Source organism: Danio rerio, chromosome 5 (assembly GCF_052040795.2).
Source record: "Danio rerio strain M-AB ecotype USA chromosome 5, GRCz13ab, whole genome shotgun sequence".
In the NCBI taxonomy this organism is placed as follows: domain Eukaryota; kingdom Metazoa; phylum Chordata; class Actinopteri; order Cypriniformes; family Danionidae; genus Danio; species Danio rerio.
The window spans coordinates 55,665,909-55,692,187 of record NC_141025.1 but is presented as its reverse complement, the minus strand read 5'-3'; the positions used below and the strand labels follow the sequence as shown (position 1 = coordinate 55,692,187).

The 26,279-nt window shown below is 33.6% G+C and overlaps 1 protein-coding gene and 1 long non-coding RNA gene across 6 annotated transcripts in view; one reads left to right on the top strand and one right to left on the bottom strand.

Annotated features, from left to right (window-relative positions):
- Positions 1 to 26,279, top strand: part of mctp1a (multiple C2 domains, transmembrane 1a) — a 257,558-nt gene that overhangs the window by 80,581 nt on the left and 150,698 nt on the right. For all 5 annotated transcript variants that reach the window (XM_087254125.1, XM_087254124.1, XM_087254123.1 and 2 more), the window contains exons 3-4: positions 24,137 to 24,279; positions 25,151 to 25,230. In XM_087254125.1, coding sequence (XP_087110251.1) covers positions 24,137 to 24,279; positions 25,151 to 25,230 — 223 coding nt within the window. The remainder of the gene's footprint in view (positions 1 to 24,136; positions 24,280 to 25,150; positions 25,231 to 26,279) is intronic.
- On the bottom strand, positions 15,192 to 18,491 carry LOC147844382 (uncharacterized). Its single transcript, XR_015491765.1, has 6 exons — positions 18,356 to 18,491; positions 17,967 to 18,110; positions 17,133 to 17,249; positions 16,998 to 17,039; positions 16,529 to 16,652; positions 15,192 to 16,187 (listed from the first exon to the last, which is right to left on the bottom strand). It is a non-coding gene; the product is annotated as an uncharacterized LOC147844382 (long non-coding RNA).

The following is a 26,279-nucleotide window of genomic DNA, read 5'->3' as shown; positions in this document are numbered from 1 at the left end:
AGTTTATTAGAAGGATTTCTGGTGCATAACGTGACACTGAAAACTGGAGCAACGATGTTGAAAATTCATCATTTTCATAATATAATATAATATAATATAATATAATATAATATAATCTAATATAATCTAATATAATATAATATAATATAATATAATATAATATAATATAATATAATATAATATAATATAATATAATATAATATAATATAATAATCTGTTAATTAACAGTGGCCCATAACTTGTAATTCATGGGTGTTTCAATTTATCTATGCTTTTAAATAGCGTTATTGGGCCTTAGTGTCTTCTCCCACAACTTTTAATGTTGAAGCACTTATCAAAGTGACTTTTATTGACATTTTTAGTGGTTTGAAGCAATAAATCTCCTAAGTTGGCCATGTAAATGAAAGTACAAAAATCCACATAATGAGCTGCCGATACTTTTTCTGCTTTTTCAAACTGCTAGAAAACGTCATTTTGTTCAACTGTTGCGCTAATTTAAAACATCAATAAAAGACAGAACCTGTTTATTAAAATTTGTTAAAATGAAATTACAAGAGCATTTCTGTGTGGAGTTTGCATGTTCCCCTGTGTTCGCATTGGTTTCCACTGGGTGCTCTGGTTTCCCCCACAATAGGCTAAATTATTGTGTGAATGAGTGTGTATGGGTGTTTCCCTGTGATGGGTTACAGCTGGAAGGGCATCTTCTGCGTAAAACATATGCTGGATAAGTTGGCAGTTCATTCCGCTGTGGCGACCCCAGATTATTAAAGGGAGTATGCTGAATAGAAAATGAATGAATGAATAAATCAAAATATCGCTTTTTGTATATTCATATGAATGCAACCTTGGTGAATATAAGAGACTTTATAGAAACAAACTTCATCGACCTTACCATTTTTTTTTTCAAAAGTAATGAATATGTATCTGAAAAAACTTTAAAAAAAGAAGCCAGGATCTGTTTTCTTTTTTACCAGAAGCTCACAGAGACAATTCAGATGATTTGGCAGTTCGTGCATTCATTTAATCATTCATTCATTTTTTTTTCGACTTAGTCCCCTAGTCAGCTTAGTATGATTCTGGTTTTATATAGAAAGTTAAGGAAATGCAAAAGTTAACAGCAGATAGACCAGTCTTCATCACGCACCACTATACATGGATACAAAAATTATTTTAGTTTCAATTCAATTCACTAAATTAAATTTACTCTGGCTGTTAACACTGAACCTATGATGATTGCCAGCAATTTTGTTGGTCAGACAAGACAATGGCAATTTTTGCTTGATGAACAAAGTGATGCTTGTTGGCTGATACTTTCCTGAATTTGCCTTGCAAGATTAAGCATGTTTTACAAGCAGTGTTATCACCGTCACAGTTTATTCTCATGAACTCAATTTATATTCCCGACTTTCTGACCAGTTCTGTTAATTTAACGGACATGTCATTACCTCTGACTTTGTGCTGCAAATCATTTCCTGCCACATCAGTTTCTCCATGGTTGTTAGCTCCCTCCAGCACTGATGGCTTCTGGGTCGTGTAGTTCTTTTTTAATTGCGTTACATTGTAGGCCTATTAAAAGAAAACTACAAACAGCGGTGCAATTTTTTTGTCATCTTCCTATTGGTTCCTATTCCCGTTAATATTTTATGCTGTACCATCTCAATCCCATGATTAATAGCAAAGATGACTCCCATCCCGCAGGAATCCCACTGGAATCCCATGACCCTTGGGATACCCGAAAAAATTGTCATCCTCTAATTCAGATCATCAGCTTATTAGCAGAGACTGGAAAACCTGTAATGAGTGTTACTGACAGGATGGAGACATCCACAACATGCAGTGTAAGTGGTCCTCCAGGAACGTGGTTGAGAAACACTGACTTAACTGAAGACGTAAGACAGGCTATACAAATACTTTTACATAAGACTTAACAATGTTGTGCAGGGTATTGTACAAGAGAGGTATTAAAGGTGAATATTGTGCAAAGGTTGTATTTAAGGTTTAATATTGTGCAAAAGAGGTATTTAAGGTTGAAGTAAGCAGCGCAACATGATTGTGGTACATTTATAGTAAACATCGTTTTCCTTATTGAGTCCTTGTAAGATGGAGATTAAATAAAGTGTCAGGTGCATATGAGAGAAGAGTGTTTCTAAAGTGTTTCTACAGGTGGTCTGTCAAGCCCACTCACCTGTATGAAGCACAATTTGAAATGCATTGAAGGATTTGGATTTATACCTTCCAGTCCATCTCAGCATGGATCAACAATTATCCTTTTCTCATCATCCTGTTTCTCATTATTTTTTTATTAAATGGAATTATTTGATTATTTAAATGAGTATTTAACTTTGAATTGATTTTAATTAATGAATAAGTTAACACATTACTTAATATAAGAATGTTTAGTGAATTTGCCTGTCTCTATAACTGCTTTCAGAAGCCACCAAACTAGGTCAGAGGTCAAAAAAGACCTTGAGAGGAACTGAGGGCTGAGGAGTGAAAGCAACTGTTTCTTTTGTTATTTATAAAATGTCTAAAGTGGTTTAGCTGTTTTTATGGTTAATTCTTTTAAAGTGATTCGACTTTTTATTCAAGATAGTCTTTGTGTATTAAAGATATAACTGCCTGAATGAAGAATATACCGGCTTTTAACCAGTTTTGATAAAGATGGCTGAGAATACACTCAGATAAGAAACAGATTGTACTTTAAGTGTGTGTGTTCTATTTGATTATGGATTTCACAGGTCTGGAGTCAGCTCTAAACAGTCTAGTGGATGTCTGAAGATTATATACTTAAGATATTGTTCTGAATTGTAGGCACGGACCCCACGTGGAATTTTTCCTAGTCTATCTGTGTTTTAACCAATTAGGTTAGAACAACTATATGTATGACGCAGTTAATGATGTTATACTAGAGTATAATTGTTATTGATTGGTGATTGTAAGCAGGAACTCCTACTAGGAACTCATTGCGAGTGTTGAAGCTGGCTTCTGCTGATGAAACGGCAAAATATCTTCAGTAAAGTTTATTTATTTATTTGTATCTCTGACTCCGGCTCTTCTTCATCTGACAGACTGGTCATTCTTTGGGTTAAACTGTATACCATCCCTACAGCACAATGTTTTAAAGAGACATGGAGTGGTTAAGAAAGTTTCTATAGTGCAAATGTGCAACCTGGTGCAAGAGTCAGAGAGATGAGAGGATGTCTTTTCTACAGGTGGTTTGTTAAGCCTACTCACCTGTATGGGACATACTCAGAGAATCAGAATATAAAATATTTCACAATCTAATCAATTTGAGCCACAATTAATGGTCAAGAGAATAGAAGCACGCATGGATATACAGCAGCAAGACTGGATTTGTGTGCATTTTGGTGCAGTGTCAAGTAATTCAATTAACTGGATCTGAACTCTTTTCGTCCCTATTAGGAAACACACAAACAAAATAACAGTACGCATTACTACTGTTTCTAGGTTTTTGGCCAAGATGTTCTACCGATTTTGAACTCCACAGTCTTTTAGATTGACAGTGGCACGGCTTTTATGGGTCCATAAAAAATGCAGTTTGAGGGCTAATGTGCAGGTGTCTAATGCACATATTGATCAGAGGCCACAGGAGGAATGGCTCACTGATCAGCACACCATGACCCTGCTGTATTTCACTCATTCAAAGAGTCTATCGATCCTTCTGTGAACAGATCTTTACTTCCTGCTCGCTCGTGTGTTTGATTAACATAGTGAAGGATGTGCTGAGGAAATTCCCTCATTCTGTCCGGGAAAAATTGCAGAAATCTGGAATACCTGCAGTTTAGACAGATTAATGACAAACCTCTTTTTATTTTCTGGAATGCTGAATGAAGTGCTGCGGCTGGCTTTCAAGGGCAGAGATGTGGCATACATCAGACCCACAGTTTGCGTCAGCATTTTTTTAAAATACTCAAGCCTTTTTTCATAAAAGTCAGTCAGAACTTTCAGTGCAATGTTTAATGATGCAGTAAAGGATGTCTTACACTTTGGATGTTTTACTATGTGTTATTATTATTTTTATTATTTTAATATATTATTTTGTCAGACAGTGCTCTTTGCATTATATTAGATTTCTACTGTATGTATTGTGTTTCTCCTATATGACAAGATGCTGGAAACCATATTCAGCATTATTACAGTATCTTCAAAAATGTAAATAGGAAAATTATATATATATATATATATATATATATATATATATATATATATATATATATATATATATATATATATATATATATATATATATATATATATAAATTGGAAAATTATATATATATATATATATATATATATATATATATATATATATATATATATATATATATATATATATATATATATATATATATATATATATATATATATATATATATACTCATATTCTACATGTTTTGCAAATGTGCTGTAGAAGATATGGAAATTGAAAAATTAAGAGACCATTTGAAAATACTTATTGTGACCATGCATATTTTTCTTTATTTTGTAAATTACTGATGACATTTCTTCAATATTAAATATAATATACAATATATTCAATATATCATTTAAAGCATTTTTGTAGCATCATATAAGAAAAAGTTTCCAGAAATGTTAATGTGTTCTATTATGCAACACAATACCAATGTAAAACTTAATAAGACTTTCATTTTTAATGACAGCAAATTAAAATAAAACCCCCAATCAGAAAAAGTTGGGACAGTATGGAAAATGCAAATAAAAACGGAAGTAGTAATTTCTAAATTTACTTCGACTTGTATTTCATTGCAGACAATATGAGCACAAATATTTTATGAGTTAGACAGGAGCAATTTAGAGCTATTAATCAGGTAAATTGGTTAAATAATGATGTGATTTGAAACAAATACGTAAGAAAATGATTGTAATATTTAAAAACAATGTTTGTCAAAGAAAGATAGGAAGACATTTGAATATTTCACCTTCAACAGTGCAGGACATAATAGTTTCAAGAAATGGAGGAATTTCTGTGAGTAAAAGACAAGGGTGCAAGTCTAAGCTGAACATCCGTGATCTCTGATCCCTCAGATAGCACTACATCAAGAATCGGCATTCATCTAAAAGCAATATCACCACATGAGCTCAGGTCTACTTTGGCAAACCTTTGTCAAGAACCACAATACGTAGTTACATCCACAAATGCCAGTAAAAAATGCACTATGCCAAAAGGAAGCCCGTTGTTAACAATGTCCTGAAGCGCAGTCAACTTCTCTTGAAAATACGAAAATGTGTACTGTGGTCAGATGAATCAGTATTTCAGGTAATTTTTGGGAGAAAAATTAAAATGTTACCAGCAAAAAGTCCAAAAGCCAGGGACTGTCATGGTATGGGGTTGTGTCAGTGCAGTTGAATAGAAATAAGAATTTGAAAAGAAATAAGGAGCACATTAAATAATGTGCTGTTGCATTGTCTGCAATGAAATACAAGTCCCATCTTTTTTATTTGCATTGTTTATATTGTCTTAACTTTTATGATTTTGTAGTTGCTATTCTGATCATGTGCCATTTTATGAGGAAAAAGGGTCTAAATGACTGTTTTATTTGAAGTGTTAACCGACTATTATAGTATAAAACAATACGACTGAATTCTAACTAAATAAAGATAAAGATAAGCTCAGCTAAACTTAATAACAAGATAATTTTCAAGCAGTCTCTCCCATATATAATGTCTCTCATATTTTACACCCATATTTAAGGTATTATTTGCAAATAAACAATTACATTTACGATTTGATATTTTAAATGGAATCACAAATAAACATTTTTATCAAAACGTATTAATGGAAAATCCAGATACTGATACATGCTCTCAGGTTTTTTCTAGAGCGGTATCTCATTTTTTATATTTTCATTTTCAACCTGAATAAGAAAAATAATTCATGTTAACTGTAGCAATAGTTGACTTTCTCCAGGTGCATAAATTAAAAAACAGGTCAAAAACTGACAAATGAAGATTCACACACAAATAGGCCAAATAGCTCACATCAATTTATTATTCGCCTTTAACAGTTTGCTCCTGAACATCCACCTGTGCTTATGTACAGACCAACATGATCATAATAATACTCGGACACCTTGTTGTTACATACAGTATACCAAGCAATATATGACTAAATAAAAATACATAAATATTTTTTTTTTTTAAATGAACACCTGCCAGATGTGGGTGAAATTCTGTTTGTATGTTCACACCGTAAGCAGCGAGAGCGTCAAAGTCTTTCCGGAAATTCATTTTCAATGAGAGCTGGCAGTCATAAGCGGTGAGGAGCAGCACGGCACATTTCCGCCGGTGTGGCCGTCGAGGAGAGTTGAAATCAAGTCAACTTTATTGTAATGAGCTATGACGCGGTTCAGCGGCATGCAATTGGAATGTAGAAGTCTACCTCTTGAGTTTAGAGAACACAGTCACTGTGAACTTTGGTTCCAACCACAGTTGTTGCCAAGGGTTTGATTATTGCGGTCGCTGGATATCCAATTATTTGCAATGTTTTCTTACTAGGACATACATTAAAAAGTTACTAGTGAGTTATTGATGTGCATCAATGTTATATATATATATATATATATATATATATATATATATATATATATATATATATATATATATATATATATATATATATGTATATATATATATATATATATATATATATATATATATATATATATATATATATATATATATATATATTTTTTTTTTTTTTTTTAAAGCAGGAATTTCAAGCGACAATACAAAACAGTAATGTTACCTCAGTATATTTCAGACATATGGACACATTGGATATTTAAGTGGTGCAAAGCCACACCACACGCAACTTGATCTTCCATAGTTAAATGAATTTGATTGTAAGTGTGCAACTTCACGCTAGAAAGCATGTTTTATGCAGGAATGTAACTGGTATTATATGCTGCAAGGGCCTCTTTAAATACGAGATCGATGTAGCGAATCTTGCTGCAGGAGCTGAAGTCAGACCGCGTTGTTGGTAGTGCAGCCAGAACGACCTTTGACGCTCTCGCCGCTTTCGGTGTGAACGCACAGTTTCACGCCAGGTAGCCGAAATCGTCTATAAGTTGAGTATGTACTATAGCATAATAATAGCGTCCATTGAATGCGCACTTCAGAATCTCACCAGAAGTAGTGGGTTATTCAGGCACTCCTCGCATACAGTTTTCCAAATACTATGAATTTGGACAAGCTACTCAGCTCGCATAGTAATTTTAATGTACTATATAGTATGGAAGTATGCGTTTGTTTCTATTTTATTCTAGTCATCAGAATAAATTAATTGCAATAGTTACACCATAAATACAATGAATTACAATGAAATTAATACAATGAAATACAGTGAACTAGAGGTGAAAAAATTATGTTTTTAAAAAAATCTGCATAGTAGAATATGTTGAAAGTGGAAGCTGGCTTTCATAGCATTAATGCACTTTTAAATGTGATTCATTTTTATGTGTACTTTATTAACTAATTCAAAATTCTTACACATCTTCTAGTACAAATGAGCATTTCTGATATTTATTTTTGTAATACTCTGCAGATTATTATAGAAATAATTCCTTACTGAATATTATGGTCTCATATTATATTGAATACATTTGAGAGTTCTTTAATCTTCTTAAAATGTTATTAAATATGCCGGATATAATAAATGGCTACAATTGTACACTGTTGTAATCTGTTCCAGACTTAATCATGTCACATTAACTATCCCCTTATCTTATTGACCTTATTCTACAATGCAGAAATGCGCTCATTTTTTTGATTGTTTTAGAACAGGGGTGCCCAAACTGGGTCCTGGAGGGTCGGTGTCCTGCAAAGTTTAGTTCCAACCCCAATTAGACACACATGGGGTAGCTAATCAAGCTCTTTCTAGACTTTCTAGAAATATTCTTGCAGGGGTTTTGAGGCAAGTTGGAACTAAAATCTGCAGGACACCAACCCTCTAGGATCAAGTTTGGACACCCCTGTTTTAGAACTTCCGATACAGCTCCCTATGGGAGAAATGACTGGGAATAATTAATGGCAGAAAACCATCAAACTACATGCTCTACAAACAAGCATGTTCATTACTATATATCAAAAGGGAGAATAATATAAGAAAAAAATGTCTGTTTTTAATGTCTTAAAATCAATGGAAGTGAATGAGACTTGAAGTCTCCAGCCAAAAAGATTTCAATGGCTACACCTATTCTTACGTGAAGAATAAGGTCAATATATCAAGACTTAATTTTATTTTAATCCTATCAAAGATATTTTACTCCATTTTTTTATAATAATGTGTGATGTGAATTGTCAATGCTCGATGCTTTAAAATGCACATGGTGTTCAATATTTAAGACAGATCTTCTTTTGCCTTTTTTTTTTTTTTTTTTGCCTTGAAATGGAGGCACAAAGATAACCGGACTACTTGCAGTTTTCTCTCATGCAGCATGAAGATAATTCACAACTGGGCATAAACATCCACGGGGCAAACACAGTCATTATCTAGAGTCACTGACTCCTCTTGAATTTGAATGCAGTTTATTGCATTATTTAGATGAACTATTCAGTGGCTGAACGAACATTAGGACTGGCATTATGGGTGGATGAATAGGAAAATAACATCCTGTGTTGGCATCCCTAAATCTCCTGAATGAAGGGATGGACTTCAGTGGTTTATAGACAGTGAATGTGAATGCAAATTGGATATTCGATTTAATGCCTGTAGAGGTTTGCATAACTGCCAAGACTTTACAATGTTAATGTTAGTTACACTGCAAATCCAAATGTCTAAAAAGTCGTAAATCAAGAAGTATTTTCTAGACAAATACAAATGATTGTCCAGTTCTAAGGAAAAAATCATTTAATTTTAACTAATTATTTCTGATAACAAGAAGTATATTTTTGCTTTTCTAAAATGCTTCTTGATGTTAGAATTCTTAGATATTTGGGCTAAAAACCAGACAAAAAAGTGTGTTTACTATTAAAAAACAATGAAGAATACATTTTTATTATAGCATTTATTCATCTTTGTTAACATTAATGAAATTAAAGTTGTTGATTGTTCCTTCATGCTAATTTAAAGTGCATTCATTCATGCTAACAAGCTCAAATTGGATTTTATTAAGGCATTTGTAAATGTTGCACTGAGCTAAATAATTGCTGTACGAGTGTTGTTCATCATTAGTTCATGTTAGTAAATACATTAACCCTACATTAAATACATTATCTAATTTTAAAGTGTGACCGATTAACTGGAGTTTTATGTTCATGGTTTTCTTTATATACACTCTGTATTGGATGTAGAACTCAGGATAATTTGATTCAAAGAATAAAATGGCAAACCCCAATGACAGCTGTGCATCTGCATCCTGTGATGGTGAACTACCGTATAGGAGCAGCTTTTATTAGTGTACCACAGTAACTGTTTTAGCACTGATCTAATGAAATTCAACAGGTTTTCCGCAGAGACTCTGATGAATTATGATGGGCACTGGGAGAAACACTGTGGAGGTGTTGAATGGGGATTCCCTGCCGGCGAGCTGATGTAACAAGTGATCATATATGGAACTGTCATTTGCTGATAGCAAGCTTACACCAACACTATATTCTCAGCTGCAAAACATACTCAAGTTTTTACATGTTTCTAAATACATCGAGTGACAGTACTGAAAGAATTTAAAGACACAAGGTGATTTCAGATCTGTATATTGCTGCCTCTGTTCCTAAATCTGTTACAATGTTGCAGATTTTTGGATTTGTTTGTTTGCTGGGGCATTATTTGTAAAAGACATTGTTACAAGCAGGTAAACTATAGACTATAGTGTACCTTTTTGTTTGCTAGGGTTCTGTTCGGCTACTCTGTGCTTATTGTGACTTTCAGTGTAGGCTTTCAATGTTTGTTCTTACAGAATACAGCCTTTCAAGCTTACCAGTATAAGACTGAAGGGCAACCTAAAACCTGTAAATGATATATTTCAATGGGCTGCCGTTTGAGTTGACAGTTAATCTACCTGTCACTTTGTTAAAACTATTTACAGTAACATGTTTCTGTTTGTTTGTATTTGTATGTAATGTAACATTTCCAAACCTACAATGCGGAAACAAGACATGGAGTCAATAAAAAGACGTATTAAAATAATGTTGATAATTTAGTACATGGTCTCATCTTCCTCAAGAAGAACATACTTTGTTCAGTTTCTTGCAGACAACTGCACTCAAAAATGTATGTTTGCTGTTTGTGCAAACTATTTAATTATTTGAGCTGAAACAACACAAGTTTTTTCTGCAATCAACTTAGATTTGTAAAAACTAATAAGTTAACTTAATTTCTTTATGTTGTCCCAACACAATTTTATTGTTTGGAAGCCAGCATTTTTGCCGTGTGATACTTTTCCTTCAAAACACAATTTGTCATCAGTTTCTATTTTTATTATGTTAAAAAAAAAAAAAAATATATATATATATATATATATATATATATATATATATATATATATATATATATATATATATATATATATACACACACATATATATATATATATTAGAAGATTTTTAACATAAAGAATATTTAAAATATTTCCATGGCAACTAGCTTGTTACATACTGGTATAGTGTCCACTGTCATATGGAGTGATAGAAACCCAACAAGCCTCTTTTATAAAATTCCCTGATGTTAAAATAGATCCAAATCTCAGTTATTTTGAGGCCCACTTTCCCTGCCTACTGAATTTATTGCCAGATGTCATATTTCTACAATAACATGTATACACATGTCCACAGCACATTTTTTGGGGGGTTAGGGGTGGGGTTGGGTGCCACGCCTCCTTTTTAAAATCATACTTTTTCGTACAACTGAACTCGTACGAATTCGTTCGAATTAGCCACTAAACTGTCTGTCTCTATCACTGACTGCTGTTTATCTGATGTAAGACACGCACGTGGGAACAGTGGGCGGGGAGAAACAGCTCATTTGCATTTAAAGCCACAGGCTGCAAAAACAGCTACAAAATACTCAGACACCAAAATTGGCAGATTATAATGAATCTGATGGGTATTTTGTGACGAAACTTTACAGACACATTCTGGAGACACCAAAAGTAGGTTGCACACCAGAAGCGTCACGCAGCGCCATGTATTTTAGAATTCTAAACATAGGTTTCTATCAGGATACACACACCGGCGCCGCAAGTCGGCGGCTGTCGGCGGCGCCCGGCGACGGCTCAGGACGCAGTTCATTTTTCAGCCGCGCCACAGAGTGCCATCTGATTAGTTTCATGTTAAATATGATTCGAATGTGCGCGTCTGGTGTGTGATACTTTAAACAGTCATGTACGCGCCGTGTTGCGGCGCCGAGCGGTGCTTCTGGTGTGCGACCTGCTATAGGCTTATCTTACATTTTTTAAAAGGGGTAAAATAGGTGCCATTTAAAACCAAATACTCTAAAAAAGATATATTTATGCCAAAAAATAACATAAAATAATAATAATAATAATAATAATAATAAAACAAAGCTTTCATTTTTGATTAAGCTGTCCATTTTAACACCTAAACCAAAACCCATACAGGTTTGTACTTACCTTAGTGTAAAGAAACTGATGGCAGCATCTTCATAAAACTAAAAATTGCTAATATGTGTTTCAGATCTCATTCTTGCATGTATTCAATGTTTTTTCCTCTAAATGTTATCATAGTGAAGTCTGCCAGCTATTAAACCCAAATGTAGGTTTTTTTTCCCCACACACAAAGCCATTGTACTGAGTGTTGAATACAGTCCTTTCCTGCTGACACTGGATCATGCACCTCTGCACAGGGACACACAAAGCAGAAGGTGAGGAGAATTTAAACATTAGGAATCTGATTCCTGTTAAATCCAACACTTCATATACTCATAATATTGACATTTCTCCCAGCACTGATGTTTGTCTTTGTCAGCGTAATGATATCTTAGCGGTCATTTATTAGAGTGTCTCCATTCAGGACACGTTACTGAGGTCTGGCCAAAAGAAAAACTGGGTGGCTGTGACAGTTATTATTTGCATTATACTCACTAAATGTTACTTAAAATTATTCACTACAACATGATTTATAGAGAAATTGCATTTGCATACAATATAGCATTGTTTACATTCAACACGAATACTTAGTTATGCAGGCAAAAATACTACAGTATGTTACTGAGATCTGGCACAAAAAAACTGGGTGACTGTGACAGTTATTATTTTTATTTTGCTGACTAAATGTTACTAGAAATTATTCACTACAACATGATTTATTGAGAAATTGCATTGAAATACAGTATAGCATTGTTTACATCCAATACAAATGCTTATTTACTAATTAAGCAGCAGGGGTGATAGCGTTCCGGCACCACGCCGGATTTCCGGCGTCCTGTGGCTGCGGGTTGCGACGGTGAGGAAATTTCCCCACCGGTTAATCGACATGTGACAACACCGGTATCACCGTGGGAGTGGGCATTTTTTCATTTCCTCTCTTTTTCTGCTTTTAAATAGCTTATAAATGCGTGCGTATAATACTTTCACTTTCAGTTTTGCGGGAGTTGCCAATTCGGTGTCAATTGTTTGAATGGACGGAAAGGAAACTACAAAAAAAATCCCTGTTATTAAACAAAACATAACTTTTATTTACATAACGAATAAAACACAACACTGCTACAGGCTGAAAAAACTGTGTAAGTTGGAACCATACAAATAACAACCATAAACGCCTATGTTATATATTAACAGCTTAGTCCTTATGAACAATCCATTTATAAAATACATTATTAACGAATTTAGGCTATTGAAGAATAAACCGAATATGAAATATGATCCTTGCATAATGATCGCAACTAAACAAGCGAGCACTCATTTTATATTTAAACTATATGAAAAAAAAATAAGAATTGGAACATTATGTAAAAAATCAAAGGGCAGGCTAAATAAAAGCGCCTCGTCAGAGCTAAACATCACCGCACATGTGTCAGTTTACAGCTTCCTGAAAGATCAGACAACCTATACAGATCACACAATCTCAATAAACAACATGTAAATGTATAAATATTTCGATAAGTATTGTTATGGAATATTTATAACTAAATGATCTTGCTTTTTGGTTTTATCGATACAGCTTTGATCTCTCTTACAAGCGGCAGTTACAGGCGCAGCATAAGGGCGTCTCACACTGTCAGTGGCGGAATACACACAGCACTGCCAAGACGTTTTATTTTTATTTTATTTGTTGCAGATTTGCACGTTGTTCCTTTAAAAAAAAAAAACCTTTTATTTTTTAATTCTCTCAAGTTAATGTTGTCTATCGAGTAACTATCGAGTCCCTCGAATTGGAGTTCAGTGCGCATTAAGACTATTGATCAACCGCCCTGTAAGTTTAAACACTACAGGTCCACAGCTCTGGTGTGGTATGAATTACACGTTTTAAATGACAGCGAGACATGCTACGTTTAGTTTTTATTGTAAAATATACATTATAACCCAGTACACGGTAAAATAATGTTTAGAATCGCTTGTCTATTGACGGCGTATAGCCGTTAATTAAATATGCTGAGCATATTTTCATTAAAATTAAAACACATTAATACAAATTAGCCACCCTTTGATTTTTTTTCGTTTACGTATATTTTTATCAAACGAAAAATGCAATGAATTGTTAATTTTAGTTTTCATTTTATTCGAAATAATAGGCCTATAATTTATAGGCTACACAGCTCATAACTTTGGCTCCAATTGCGTTTTTACAGATATCCTACCAATAGACTTTTTTTTGGCTCAAAGACATTTATGCCTATTAATTTCAGAGGTGCATTTTGACAGATTTCGTAAAGGCTTCAGCTATTCTACCTGTCAGCTGCACCTGCCTAAGTTTTGCAACTTGACTTGTGTTGTGGCTCGATGTCTGAATGAGAGAGAGAGAGAGAGAGAGAGAGAGAGAGAGAGTGAGAGAGAGAGAGAGAGAGAAATCAGTCCTCAGATTCGATGTGTGGCCGCACGTCTCAGTTACTTTATTGCAATTTTTAATATTGGCTCATCTAAATAAACTTTTCATATATTAAAAGCCGAAATATTGCCAGACAGAAGAAGCAACTTTCGGTTTTTGAAGAGAGCGGCCTCAGTTATAAAAGATGCGCGCATACACAGGATTCGATCTTTTTGGCCTAGACATTATGGATTTTTTTGACATTAAACACATAATCAAGTGGAAATAAGAACAGCTGAACTTCGGAAAAAGTCCTCACGTTGCCACGATGTTTCTCTGCAGTTGGATTGTCAATGGCGCAGCATTGCTAAATCACTCGTTTTAATTAAAAAAAAAAGATATTTATTATTTAACATTGTGAGATGATGGTCGCGTGATTTTTTTTTAAATTAGAGTATGCGTTGCGTATTTATGGATCTATCCGCGACCCACCCATAGTTAAACATGAAGGTGCGTGTATAAATTAGTTATGTTTCCAGATACTGCCACCTTTGTCAGGCAAAGTTTGCAGATCGCCTCATTAACGTCGTCAGGTTCTCTTATGCATTTGGTTTGAACCCAAAATTTTGCCAATATGCGCCTTTGCATTGCGTTTTGACAATAAATCGTCCGCCATCCTCTTTCTGTAAATTCGACTCCTCTTTTCTCCTCACGTGGTAAATGAAATATGAGGCACTGTAGCTATGTTTAGATTTTAATTATAGAGCATGCTCTCGTTTTAAGTCAATTATTTATAATTATATTTTCCATTTATTTTAAATAAATGTTTAATAAAAAAAAAATAAAAAACGAATACTTAAAAAAACAAATGTGCGGATGGTGTCACGGTAGAAAAGTGATGTCACCGGTGTTGCGTCTTAACACCGGTATCACCGTCAACACCGTCTATCGTGGCAAGCCTACACTGTTAGACATTTCAAAGGGTTTTTACAGTAACTTACTGGCAACACTGTTGCCAGTAAGTTACTGTATTTTAGATTTACAGTATACAACTGTAAATCCGTTTACAGCATGTTACTGTAGTGTCTGAAAATGGTTAACTACTGTAAAAACCTAAGTTAACAGTTAGCTACTGTAAACCTTTTAATTTTGTCCTAAATATTTTATAATATTATTTTATTAATATTATTTTAATACTATAGACCTAAAAAAGACACAATTACAAAATATTAACAAAATAAACACTCTTTATTTAAAACATTGGAGATGCTTAAAACAAGCTTAAAAATGTGTAAAAACATTACATTTCAATCATTCAAAATATTTTATTTTAAGAAAAAAAACATTGAAAATGAAAAAGCACATTAACATACATGTACAAATCTAATTTAAGTGTCTGACCTGCATATTGTTGAGAAAAAAAAACCCAATTGTACTAAGTACTACTGACATTAAACCAGACACAATTACAAAATATTCCATTCTTTAAAACATTAATAATGCTTAAAGCATTTAAGGAAAATGTGTGACAATTACATTAAGCAATAAAATCAACACATTAAAAATAAATAAATCACACAAAGCACTAGAACATACATGTACAATAAAAATTTAAACTTCTGAATTGCATATTGTTGGAAAAATAAATATTTGTAACTATTAGCCGACTCAGAAACAACCCAACTTTAAAATATTACTAATTCTGGTGTCAAATGCTCAACAAGGTCTGAATTCACATATTCAAATGCAGTTCATCTTTATTTCTATTGCACTTTTACAATGTAGATCAATGATGTCAAAGCAGCTTAACATAGAAGTTCTTGTAAATTGAAGCTGCTTCAGTCCAGTTTTCAGAATTGAAGCAGTAAATGTCACTGCTGAAAGTCCAAACACTGAAGAGCAAATCCACCGATCCACCAATCGTAGCCAAGCGATCCAGTGGCGACAGTGGCATGGAAGAAACTTCACCAACTGACGAAAGTGTAGAATAAAATCCCTTGAGAGATACCAGGCTCAGTTGGGCACGACCAGTTCTCCTCTAGCCAAACTTGTGCAAGGCCGCAGTCTAGGCACCGGAGGCTTGAAAGTTCACCAGTGGGTGGTCAGGCTGGCCCATTGGATCAATGCGGAAACTCATTGATCACGTGTGTCTTTTAGGATTCACTCCTCCATGACCACCACAGCATCTGGTCAGGATTTGGCCCAGTCCAGGATTATGAAGAACTCTGGATAAGGACAAACAGACTAACATAAGCATAGAAGAAGCTTGTATAAAAAAAAATAAATCATATACTGGTTAATTATTTTGAAGCATGGCAGCTAGGTTGGGCTAGTTTTCAGCTGGTACTGAGCAACTGGCTCCTGCTCATAACCTGCTCACTACCATGTTTAAAAGAGAACTAACCAGAATGTCCTGTTTATTTTTTCCCCTAACAAGGTTTTACAAAAACATTGTAGCATTTGTGATGGGTTGATTCACAGCAGGACAGATTAGACTATTTGTTTTATGTATTCCTAATAAACTAAAACAGACTGAATACTGATACAACTATTGAGAGTGTCTCACCTAATCCAAGTTCTCAGTTAGCTGGTGAAAGAAGGATAACACTGTTGTTCATGGTTGTCATTCACTACTTCTCCTGTCTTCTTCTGGCTCACTCTGGTTGTTGCTGTGCATTTTGTTTCATCCTCTGGAATTATTTATACAAAAATTTTTATTATTTTATTTAATATAATAATATTTATTATTTAATATTACAAAATATTTAGGCAACATGAAATGGGGAAAAAGACATTTAATACATAGACAAATGCATGTATCCCAATACTAATTATTGTATTTTAAAATGTCTGACCCATGACAGACCTCAATCTGCTCAAAAATATTATAAACAAAGATGAAAAAAAACCCAACTAAATGGTTTAATAAAAAAGGGAAAAAGATTTTTTATTTAGCTAGCAACTAAACATGTGACACATTTTGTATTAAAAGTAATGTTACTATATTGAGAAACAAATAGATGTACAGTACTTACTGTTGTATGAGGTCCAGTTTGCACAGGCAGGCTCCCAGTATTCTATATTGAGACCATAAAAAAAGCCAAAAATACAGATAAGAATACCATGCTACAATCCACAACCTCCACACAACTTTTTTTTTATTTGTTTACCTTGGTTGCTTACTGGTCTTGCTTATTTTTTAAGCATAAGGCTGTGCTGATCAAGATGTTCCTCCGAAATGCTGTTTGTTTCTTCAGACAAAACCTGGTGCTGTGCTCGTGCCATATCTAAACAGAAAAAAATATAATGGTAACAATTATGTTAAACCAAATGTCAAGAGTTGTGATAAAAAAATAATTAGCAAACAATAAATAGCAAAAAGGTGGTTATTAGCATAATGCATAGAGGTAAAGTTGGTTTTATATTAGCAGATTCAGACTTCCCCCTTAATAATTTAATTTCATAAAAGTATTATTTGCAAACTCTAAATAGTGAAATCATTTTAGCAGCTAACGACTATCAAAGTACAACATGCTCACGGTCAAATAAACAGTGTTAATGTTGATTTCAAGTCATACTGGCATGCTAATTCTGATCGAATATTCAAAGTAACATGGTAAACAGTATAACGTAAGAGTCTTCTAAATGAACGAATGTGCGAATATAAAACCAACTTTACCTCTATGCATATTGTAGATTTACGTTAACGTTCTTATAGGTTACGTCGCGATGTTATTTTCTCAAGCTAACGATATAAGTTACTCTAAACCAGAGAAAAATAAGTTCACAACATCTAATATATATAAAGTATAAATCAATATAAGTTAAACGTTGCACGTTAAAATGAGTTTGAGTCCAATTCAGTATAAACTTAGCTCAGTTTAGCTAACAGTTAACATTACCATTTTAAGATCGCTTCAGCCAATGTTGCCGAGCAAACATATGCTAATAGAGGTGCTCAAATCAATGTCGAGTGTTGTCAGCACAGACAGACGCGCTTTTACCTGGATTATTTGATGGTCTTTCATTCATATTCTTCTGGGGGAAAACACTCTCTGCCGGACCGTTGTCTCGTGATAAGTGTCCTCCAAAACTGTCTGCATACCTCTGGTTCCCTCCTAAACCAAAACCCGCTGCAACACCGGTTCCTATGTAAATAAATAAAAAGATATGACGAGAACAATGGCTAATAGTCATAAACAGTCTTATTTAAAGTAATAGTAGTGTTAATGTAATAAATTAAATAAAGGTAACATCTTAATAGATGATATATTTCTCAAATGGGCGAAATAACGCCAAGCCAGAGAAAATAATAATAGCCAACTTTATACTTTACTTTGTTCTATTCTCGTCCACAAAACATTCTGTAAAATGAAACACTGCCTCAGCTTACCAGAGTAAAGTTTGTTAAATCCAGTATGTTCTTCAGGCACACTAATAAATTGTCCTCCAGAATTGCTCCAGGGTCCTCAGGCAAAATGTGGTGCAGAGTAGTCGAATCGCCGCAAGGTGGCGTTGAAGCAGTTGTGGAAAATACAGTATAATACACGAATTTTTACAAATACAGTACATCGCTGTATATGTTGTTCGACGTCACACTAAATTCCCATAATGCAACGGTAAATACAGTTATTTACCGTAAAAGGAATTTGCAGTATTACACTGGGTGAAATACAGTAATTAACTGTGTAATTTACAGAAATGTCTAACAGTGTAGCTGCGGGGAAAATAAAATCAGGTTCACGGATATTGATCTGTCATTTCTCTAGATTCACAGAATTCACTCACTGCTGAAAGCGCCGGATTGGTTTTTATTAAGTGCCATTTTGTGTGCTCGTAAATCATCTTTTGAGTGTAGACGCCATGTAAATAAAAGATTAATTGTGTAATTTAGAGAGCTTTATAAATTATAACGGATCTTTGTGAGATCTCTATGAACTAAGATTAGTGACGCTTTTTAGTGATAATAAGAGGAGCGTGCTTTGCACTTTCCAGGCTATAATCCATTCATAATTTGTATGAAACTTTCGTTTTCGGCACATATACGCTGATATGTTTTGGGAATGACATCTGCATATTTACGCTGGGTTTATTCTCGAAATAACGGTGAAGCAATAGACGGGACAAAAATATATTTCCCCCTTCTCCTTAAACAACTTAGTGTTTCAGCTATGAAATAGTTCAGTTTTGTTTGTAGCCTAATGGCAAAGTGTTTATATTTAGTTTCGTTTTTTATTCGGCTTATTTAGAAAAACGTTTGGAGCATTTTTTATTCGTTAAAATTAAGTTTTTTTTCACGAACAGCGCCCAGCGGAAGACCATCATTGTCTGTTTGATCAGTTTGCCTTCTCAGATCATCACGACTTGCCTAAAATAAAAGATATAAAACAGTTCAAGTATAAAACAATGGTAGCTTAAACGTTAAAGAATGTGTGCTATTAGGCGCATAGTTTGCTTATAAAAAGCTTGCAGGACATCGCGGCGCCAGAGCAATCACTTGCATTTTTTATGCAATAATTTATGCATAATTTATATTTTAAAGTTATCCGTCATTTTTGCTCACAAAGTACGAGTAATACATCAAAAAACGTTACAGCGTTTTTATAAAATAAAGAAAACCAAAATTATGCGCTTTCTGTCGTCTGGTTTTTGAACAGGAGCGCTTAACAAAATGAAGCAAAATGTATATGCCTCACAGACATAATAAATATATTTATAGAAAGCTTTAAATTATTACTTAACGAAATAAAACAAATCGAAAACAAGAAAACTCCTTCATGTAATCCGTAAAGATGAATTTCTAAAGGCGAGTCCAAGAGGAGATTGCCAGTCAGGATCTTTGCGACACTGACTCAGAATAAGTTTATTAATAAATAATTAAGATATGTCCTTACTCTTTCCTCGACACATTCATTGTTATTTGTTTTTGCCGGTGCTTGGGGCGAGTTTTAGCTTATTGTGTGCGCTTGAACGCGGATTCACAGTAGCAGTTTTAACATGGAGTGACACGACATCTGACGTACAGATGACACTGGCACATTCCGGTGGCACGTCCGGTTTTCCACTGTCATGTGTCACTCGCTAGTGGCATGTGTAGTGACCTGTGTCACTCAGAGTGTCGCGCTGCATGTCACTGCAGTGACATCGACACCCGGCAAAGCTTATGACATTAATTAACACGAGCAAAACCATATTTAATCATTACGCGACTTTTAACCTAATTTATCGCGTCGCAAGTTAGTTTATTTGCTGAGCTACTCCACGATGTTTTAATTTAAACGCATTTATTTTATGTATTCGTAGTCATACTTCCGTACGTAATATAGTCTTTTGACAGTACATGTCAGCCAAATTTATTGTGGCATGCTTATGTATGGGAGGGGTTACACTTATCTGTTGTACTTTATATTATTGCATCCTGGCAGTTCCTTTGTTCCCTACAATATGGACTTCTCTATGTTTTTAATTAATTCATTTATTTTATTATTTAACTTATTTTCATTTTAAGGTATTTTAAATAATATCCTTTAAAAAGTTATAATAAAATGCATGTTGAAAACTCATAACATATATGCATGTAAGATAACAGGTGTCATTTGCCTAATGATTTTTAAATATTAAAGCAAAGAGACTTATAAGATTAATGTGCTTATAACGTGCTTATACTGACACCTACTGGCACATGTCACAACATCACTGACACTGGCATGTGTCACTGACATTACTGGCATGTGTCACTGACATTACTGGCATGTGTCTAAAAAGAGCCACTTGACAATTATGATGACCAGGCTTACACATAGGCTGTTAATATATTTGGGCCCAGGGGCCCACAAGTTATGTGTTAAAAGTGCGTTGCATACATAGTACCCCCACCCCTACTCACCTCAGGGGCAAGGAAAAAAAGTTCAGGCTCAGGAATTTTTTCCACTATCAGCCCTGAAGCAGGCAAAAATACTACATTTTCTATGCACCTGTCATGTACTGTATGTGACTTGTCATTAAGTTTTTTTCTCAGTCTAATGTAAAGAAAAACTCCCAAAATCTATTTGTGTCTGTAGATTTGAAATTTAATGCATATTTTAAATGCAATTTTCTCAAAATGAGTTATTTTCATAAATCCCTACTTGTGTTGGGCTTATATAACTTACATAAACCAAACTTCATATTATTAGTCATATCTGAAGGTGGCTGTATGCAGTATTTTCAGAATTATGAAGTGCTAAAAAGAGCTCTGTAAAAAACTAATATGCAATTTTTAAAAAATAAATTAAATGATTTGGTTTGATTTGATTTAGATTTTTGGGCTGTAAAATGTTATGTTTTTTTTTGTTAAAATTTTAACACAAAAATGATTTGCACTTTCCAATTTGTAATGTAAGCAACCAACTAGGAAAGTATTGTGGTGAATTTTAGTATATATATATATATATATATATATATATATATATATATATATATATATATATATATATATATATATATATATATATATATATATATATATATATATACATATTATTATTATTATTTTTTTTTTACCATGTTTACCATGTTTTTATTTTTTTTACCATCCCTTATTAATGAGGGGTCACCACATCAGAATGAAATGTCAACTATTCCAGCATATGTTTTACGAAGTGGATGCTCTTGCAGATGCAACCTAATACTGGGAAACATCCATAGAAACATACACTATGGTCAAATTAGTTTTTCCAATTCCACCTATAGCACATATCTTTGGGGCAACATGGGGAAAACATGCAAACTCCACAAAGAAATTCTAACTCACCCAGTTGGGACTGGAACCAACGACCTTCTTGCTGTGAGGTAACAGTGCTAACCACTGAACCCAGTAATTAAATTATAAATGTATATTATAAGCAGTAATTCAATTATACATGTATATTATAAGCAGTAATTAAATTATAAATGTTCACAACGCTTGTTCTACTTATTTATTATTCAATTTTTTTATTGTTTATTTCACAAACAATGCTCTTATATTTTAATGAAAATTTTATAAACGTTCATTTTGCAAATGCTACTTAATTCATTTGTTAAAAATAATTCAACATTTTTACATGAATAAAAATACCTTCTCGATTCATTAAATCTGCATGACAAGTTCCCTGGTTGATACAGTATGATGCTTTCTGCTTGTTCTTCATGTGTCAGAGTGATGGAGTGCAGATTCTGATCCACTGCAGTGAGAGCAGGTCAGCTGACGCATGCAGACATGTACACTGAGCATACACTGACATCTAGCGGTCCAGTCGGGAGCTGTGCTGTGTTTTACCGCAAGCCAATTAAATCGAATGTCACGTTGCTGCTTTAGCTAGATCAGAAACCAACACATTTAGACCTGTCTCTAAATATATTAACATTGCACAGTATTACATTCACACATAGTAAATGCTGCAGTGGTTCTTTCTGTCTGGTTCTGTTATTTTCTCTGGCTGTATAATATATGCTGTCATGATGATTATCATTCATTAGTGTATTTTTAATTTATATTTGCGCTCACGCACTGAATTCTGAATGCCCCTGGCTCCACACAGCACACTTGTACGCTCTAATTTTTGTGCTTGATCAAATAGGGGGTGACAGTTAAGATCATGTGACCTTAATCTCTCTGAGACTCATTTATTTAACACCATAATTTCTGGACTGTTCTTCAAAAAAAGACAAAAAGATAGAAATTATCTGTTTGTTGATGTCAGCAAGAAGCATCTTAGTCTGAAACTCTCAAATGTTAAGTAGTGACTAGTCACAGTGTTTGGAATTGAATGGAACAGAATTGAATTCAAGTCTAGCATCATTATTTTGTCAATGTTTTTTTCTTTCATAATTTGGATGTGTCTAATTTGTATGTGTGTCCAAAGTGCTGCTTATTATGTTCTACTATGATCTAATTTCACTGAAAAATTTTCTTTTTTATTATTATTTTTACAGTTTCTCTGAAAACTGTAATTCTATGAATCCTGGGTGTTTTCTGTTTGTTTTTAGGCCGTGTCCACATGAACACAGGTATTTTCAAAACCTACACAATTTTGCTGTTTGTCCACATGAAAACGGAGTATCGGCGGACTGAAACCAAAACTTTTAGAAAACTTAGGCCAGGGTGAAGATTTTCCAAAACTCCAGGCACAGTGTGGTCAAGTGAACAACAGTTTTCTCCTCATGATGTCAGTGTGCTCACTGTTTTTCCTCTTTCTGACAACAACAGCTGGGTTCACACCAAACCACAAAATTTATAAAAGTATCCATGTTCGTGTGGACATGGCCTTACAATTTTACACTGCATTTCGAGACCTTGATCTTTTCTCCAACTCAGCTAAGTTTTGATGTTAAAAAAACAAGCAAAGTGACAAAAAAAAAATATATATATATATAATAAAAAAGATAATGGGCAACACGGTGGCTCTTTGGTTAGCACTGTTGCCTCACAGCAAGAAGGTTGCTGGTTCGAGTTTCAGCTGGGTCAGTTGGCATTTTTGTGTGGCGTTTATTGTCCTAAAACATGTGGTATAGGTGAATTAAATAAACTAAATTGGCCAGAGTGTATGTGTGTAAATGAGTGTGTATAGGTGTTTCCCAGTACTGGGTTGAAGCTTGAAGGGCATCCGCTGTGAAAAACATAGGTTGGATAAATTGGTGGTCCATTTTCCTGTGGCGACCCCTGATTTATAAAGGAAACTGTGTGAATAAATGAAAAATAATAAGAAGAATTTTAAGTATTTTAATCAATACATAGTTTGATTGTGTAAAAGATCATTTTCACAAGACTGTTATGACGCGTTTAGCGGTCATCATAATCTTAAATCCTTGAGTTTTCAATATTTTGATTTTTAAAAAAACGTATGAACATTTAAATGTATTTATGCATTTATTATATTATTTTGCGTCTATGGGGCTAAGAGTAAACTTGATGTTATTTTCTCCTCATACTATTTTCTTTCCTTTTTCTCATATATATATATATATATATATATATATATATATATATATATATATATATATATAAACTGTGTTCATTCTAGAGTTAATTTTTGTTAAACATTAAAAGGTGTTAGTTTTGAGATTAAGATCCCATAATACAGTATGAAAGTATAATGTTAATTTACATATTTTTTTATCAGTGTATTGCACATTTTTCTTGTTGTTTTGACAGGAACGAGTGATCCCTATGTGAAGTTTAAGATCGCAGGAAAGGAGGTTTTTCGCAGCAAGACAATCCACAAGAACCTGAACCCAGTATGGGAGGAGAAAGTCAGTCTGCTGGTGGAGAGTTTAAGGGAGCCACTTTACGTGAAAGTAAGTAATGATATTACAATAACTGGTGGCTGATTAATAGTGGGTGGAACCATATTCATATGTAATGGTTTTGTGATTTAAATTCACGGTTCGGTGTGGATAGCAGAAAAAAAACCTCAAACCGTAATAATGCATTTTACAGCAGTTCTGTACAGCAACTTTTGTACTGCATACCATCTGCATACCATCTGCATACCATCACATCAGTAAACTATTGTTTGAATTACATAATAAAATGGACAGAATTAGATTTTTTTTTTTTTACTGTAATTCTATTGTCTAATGAAATGTTATTTAGGCCTGAACTGAAACAGACTAAAATGTTTAAAGGCTGTCATAAATTTGTATTAACCCATAAGACCTATAGTGAAATTTGAAATATATATAGAATAACAACCCTGTTTTTCTTTTCAAGCATGGAACTTGATACTACAATCTGTTAGAGATTGTGTATAATTTAATTCAGAATCTTAATAATCTTCACTTCTTAATAATCAACATTGCGAACACTGAGCTTTTGCTACTGTAGTAGTTGTAGTTTTTTTTTGTCCATTTCAGGTTGTTTAAAGATTGAATTTGTATTGCTATTGATGTAGGCTTTTAGCATTCTGTCAAATGGACGACCAATGAATTTGGGTACATTTACGTTCTTGAGCAATGTTGATTAATGCACACTCCCGTGTTGTGAAATAAATTGAAATTAAAACATTCTGCTGTCATTAGTAATCAGTCACAATATAATGATTGCAATAGTGACTGACCCAGAGATTGTGAAGAATTACTATATTTATAGTGATTGTTATTACTGTTACTACTAATATTGCTATTATTAGTACATGTTTTACTGTGAGGTGTTTTCTTTCCTCTGCAGGTCTTTGACTATGACTTCGGGCTGCAGGATGACTTTATGGGATCTGCATATCTCTATTTAGAGTCCCTGGAACACCAAAGGTCCTCTGATGCTTTATGACACATCTGAAGCACAATCTCAAGAGCAAATAGACTTTATTTTTTTAGACTCTGCTGCCCTCTAGTGTTTAGTGTTAGTGTGATAGACTACTGAAAAAAGGAAAATTACTTTATCATTTACTCTCCTTAATGTGGTTTAAACTTAATGAGTTTCTTTGTTCTGTTGAACACAAAAGAAACCTGTAGACACGGACTTCCATGGTAAAAAAAGCTAATTCGATGGAAGTCAATGGTTACAGGTTTTCCGTTTTCTTTAAAATATATATTTTCTTCAGAAAAAAATCAAACAGATCAAGTAAAGAATGAGCAAACGATGACATAATATAATTTATAACAAACTTTATCATTATCTTCCTCATTACTCCACATAATCTTCAAATCTGAGATATTTCCATCTGCTGTATGTTTAAGAACTTCAAGGTCTTAATATTCTGCAAATGAGATTGTTTCAGCAATGAATCAGTCCATCGATAAAGTCTTTTATTTTATATTTAAAAAATTCAGTCAGCGTTATTAGAGATTTAATTTCAGTAACAGATCTTGAACCCATTTTACATTCTAATGAACAGACATATTTGAAAAAAAAAACCTTGGTTTTAAAGCTTGCGATGTTACAAAATATTCCGAACTTTAATTATGAAGTGGAATGACTCTTTTTTTTCACATACAATCTATGAAATTTTGGGTGAACGTATCAATAACTCCTAATAAAAACATTGTAAATGTAGCTTATATCTGTGTCTGGAGTGAAATGATGCCAGGCTGCTTTTTAGTGCAGTGGATTAATTTTCAAATTACAACATGCAGAACCTTACCACTATTTGATTGGAAGACAATCGTCCACTGTCATGGACTGCAGTCTTTAAATTAGATGAAATGCTCAGGACCCATAAAAAAACATGGCCTGATGTCCATTATAGGGGTTAAAATACATATTAAACATTGCAATTGAATCGAATTGAATGTAAACTATAATAGAATCTGAATAATAAAATTAGTAAAGATAATGTTCCTTCTTTACAAGAAAATCA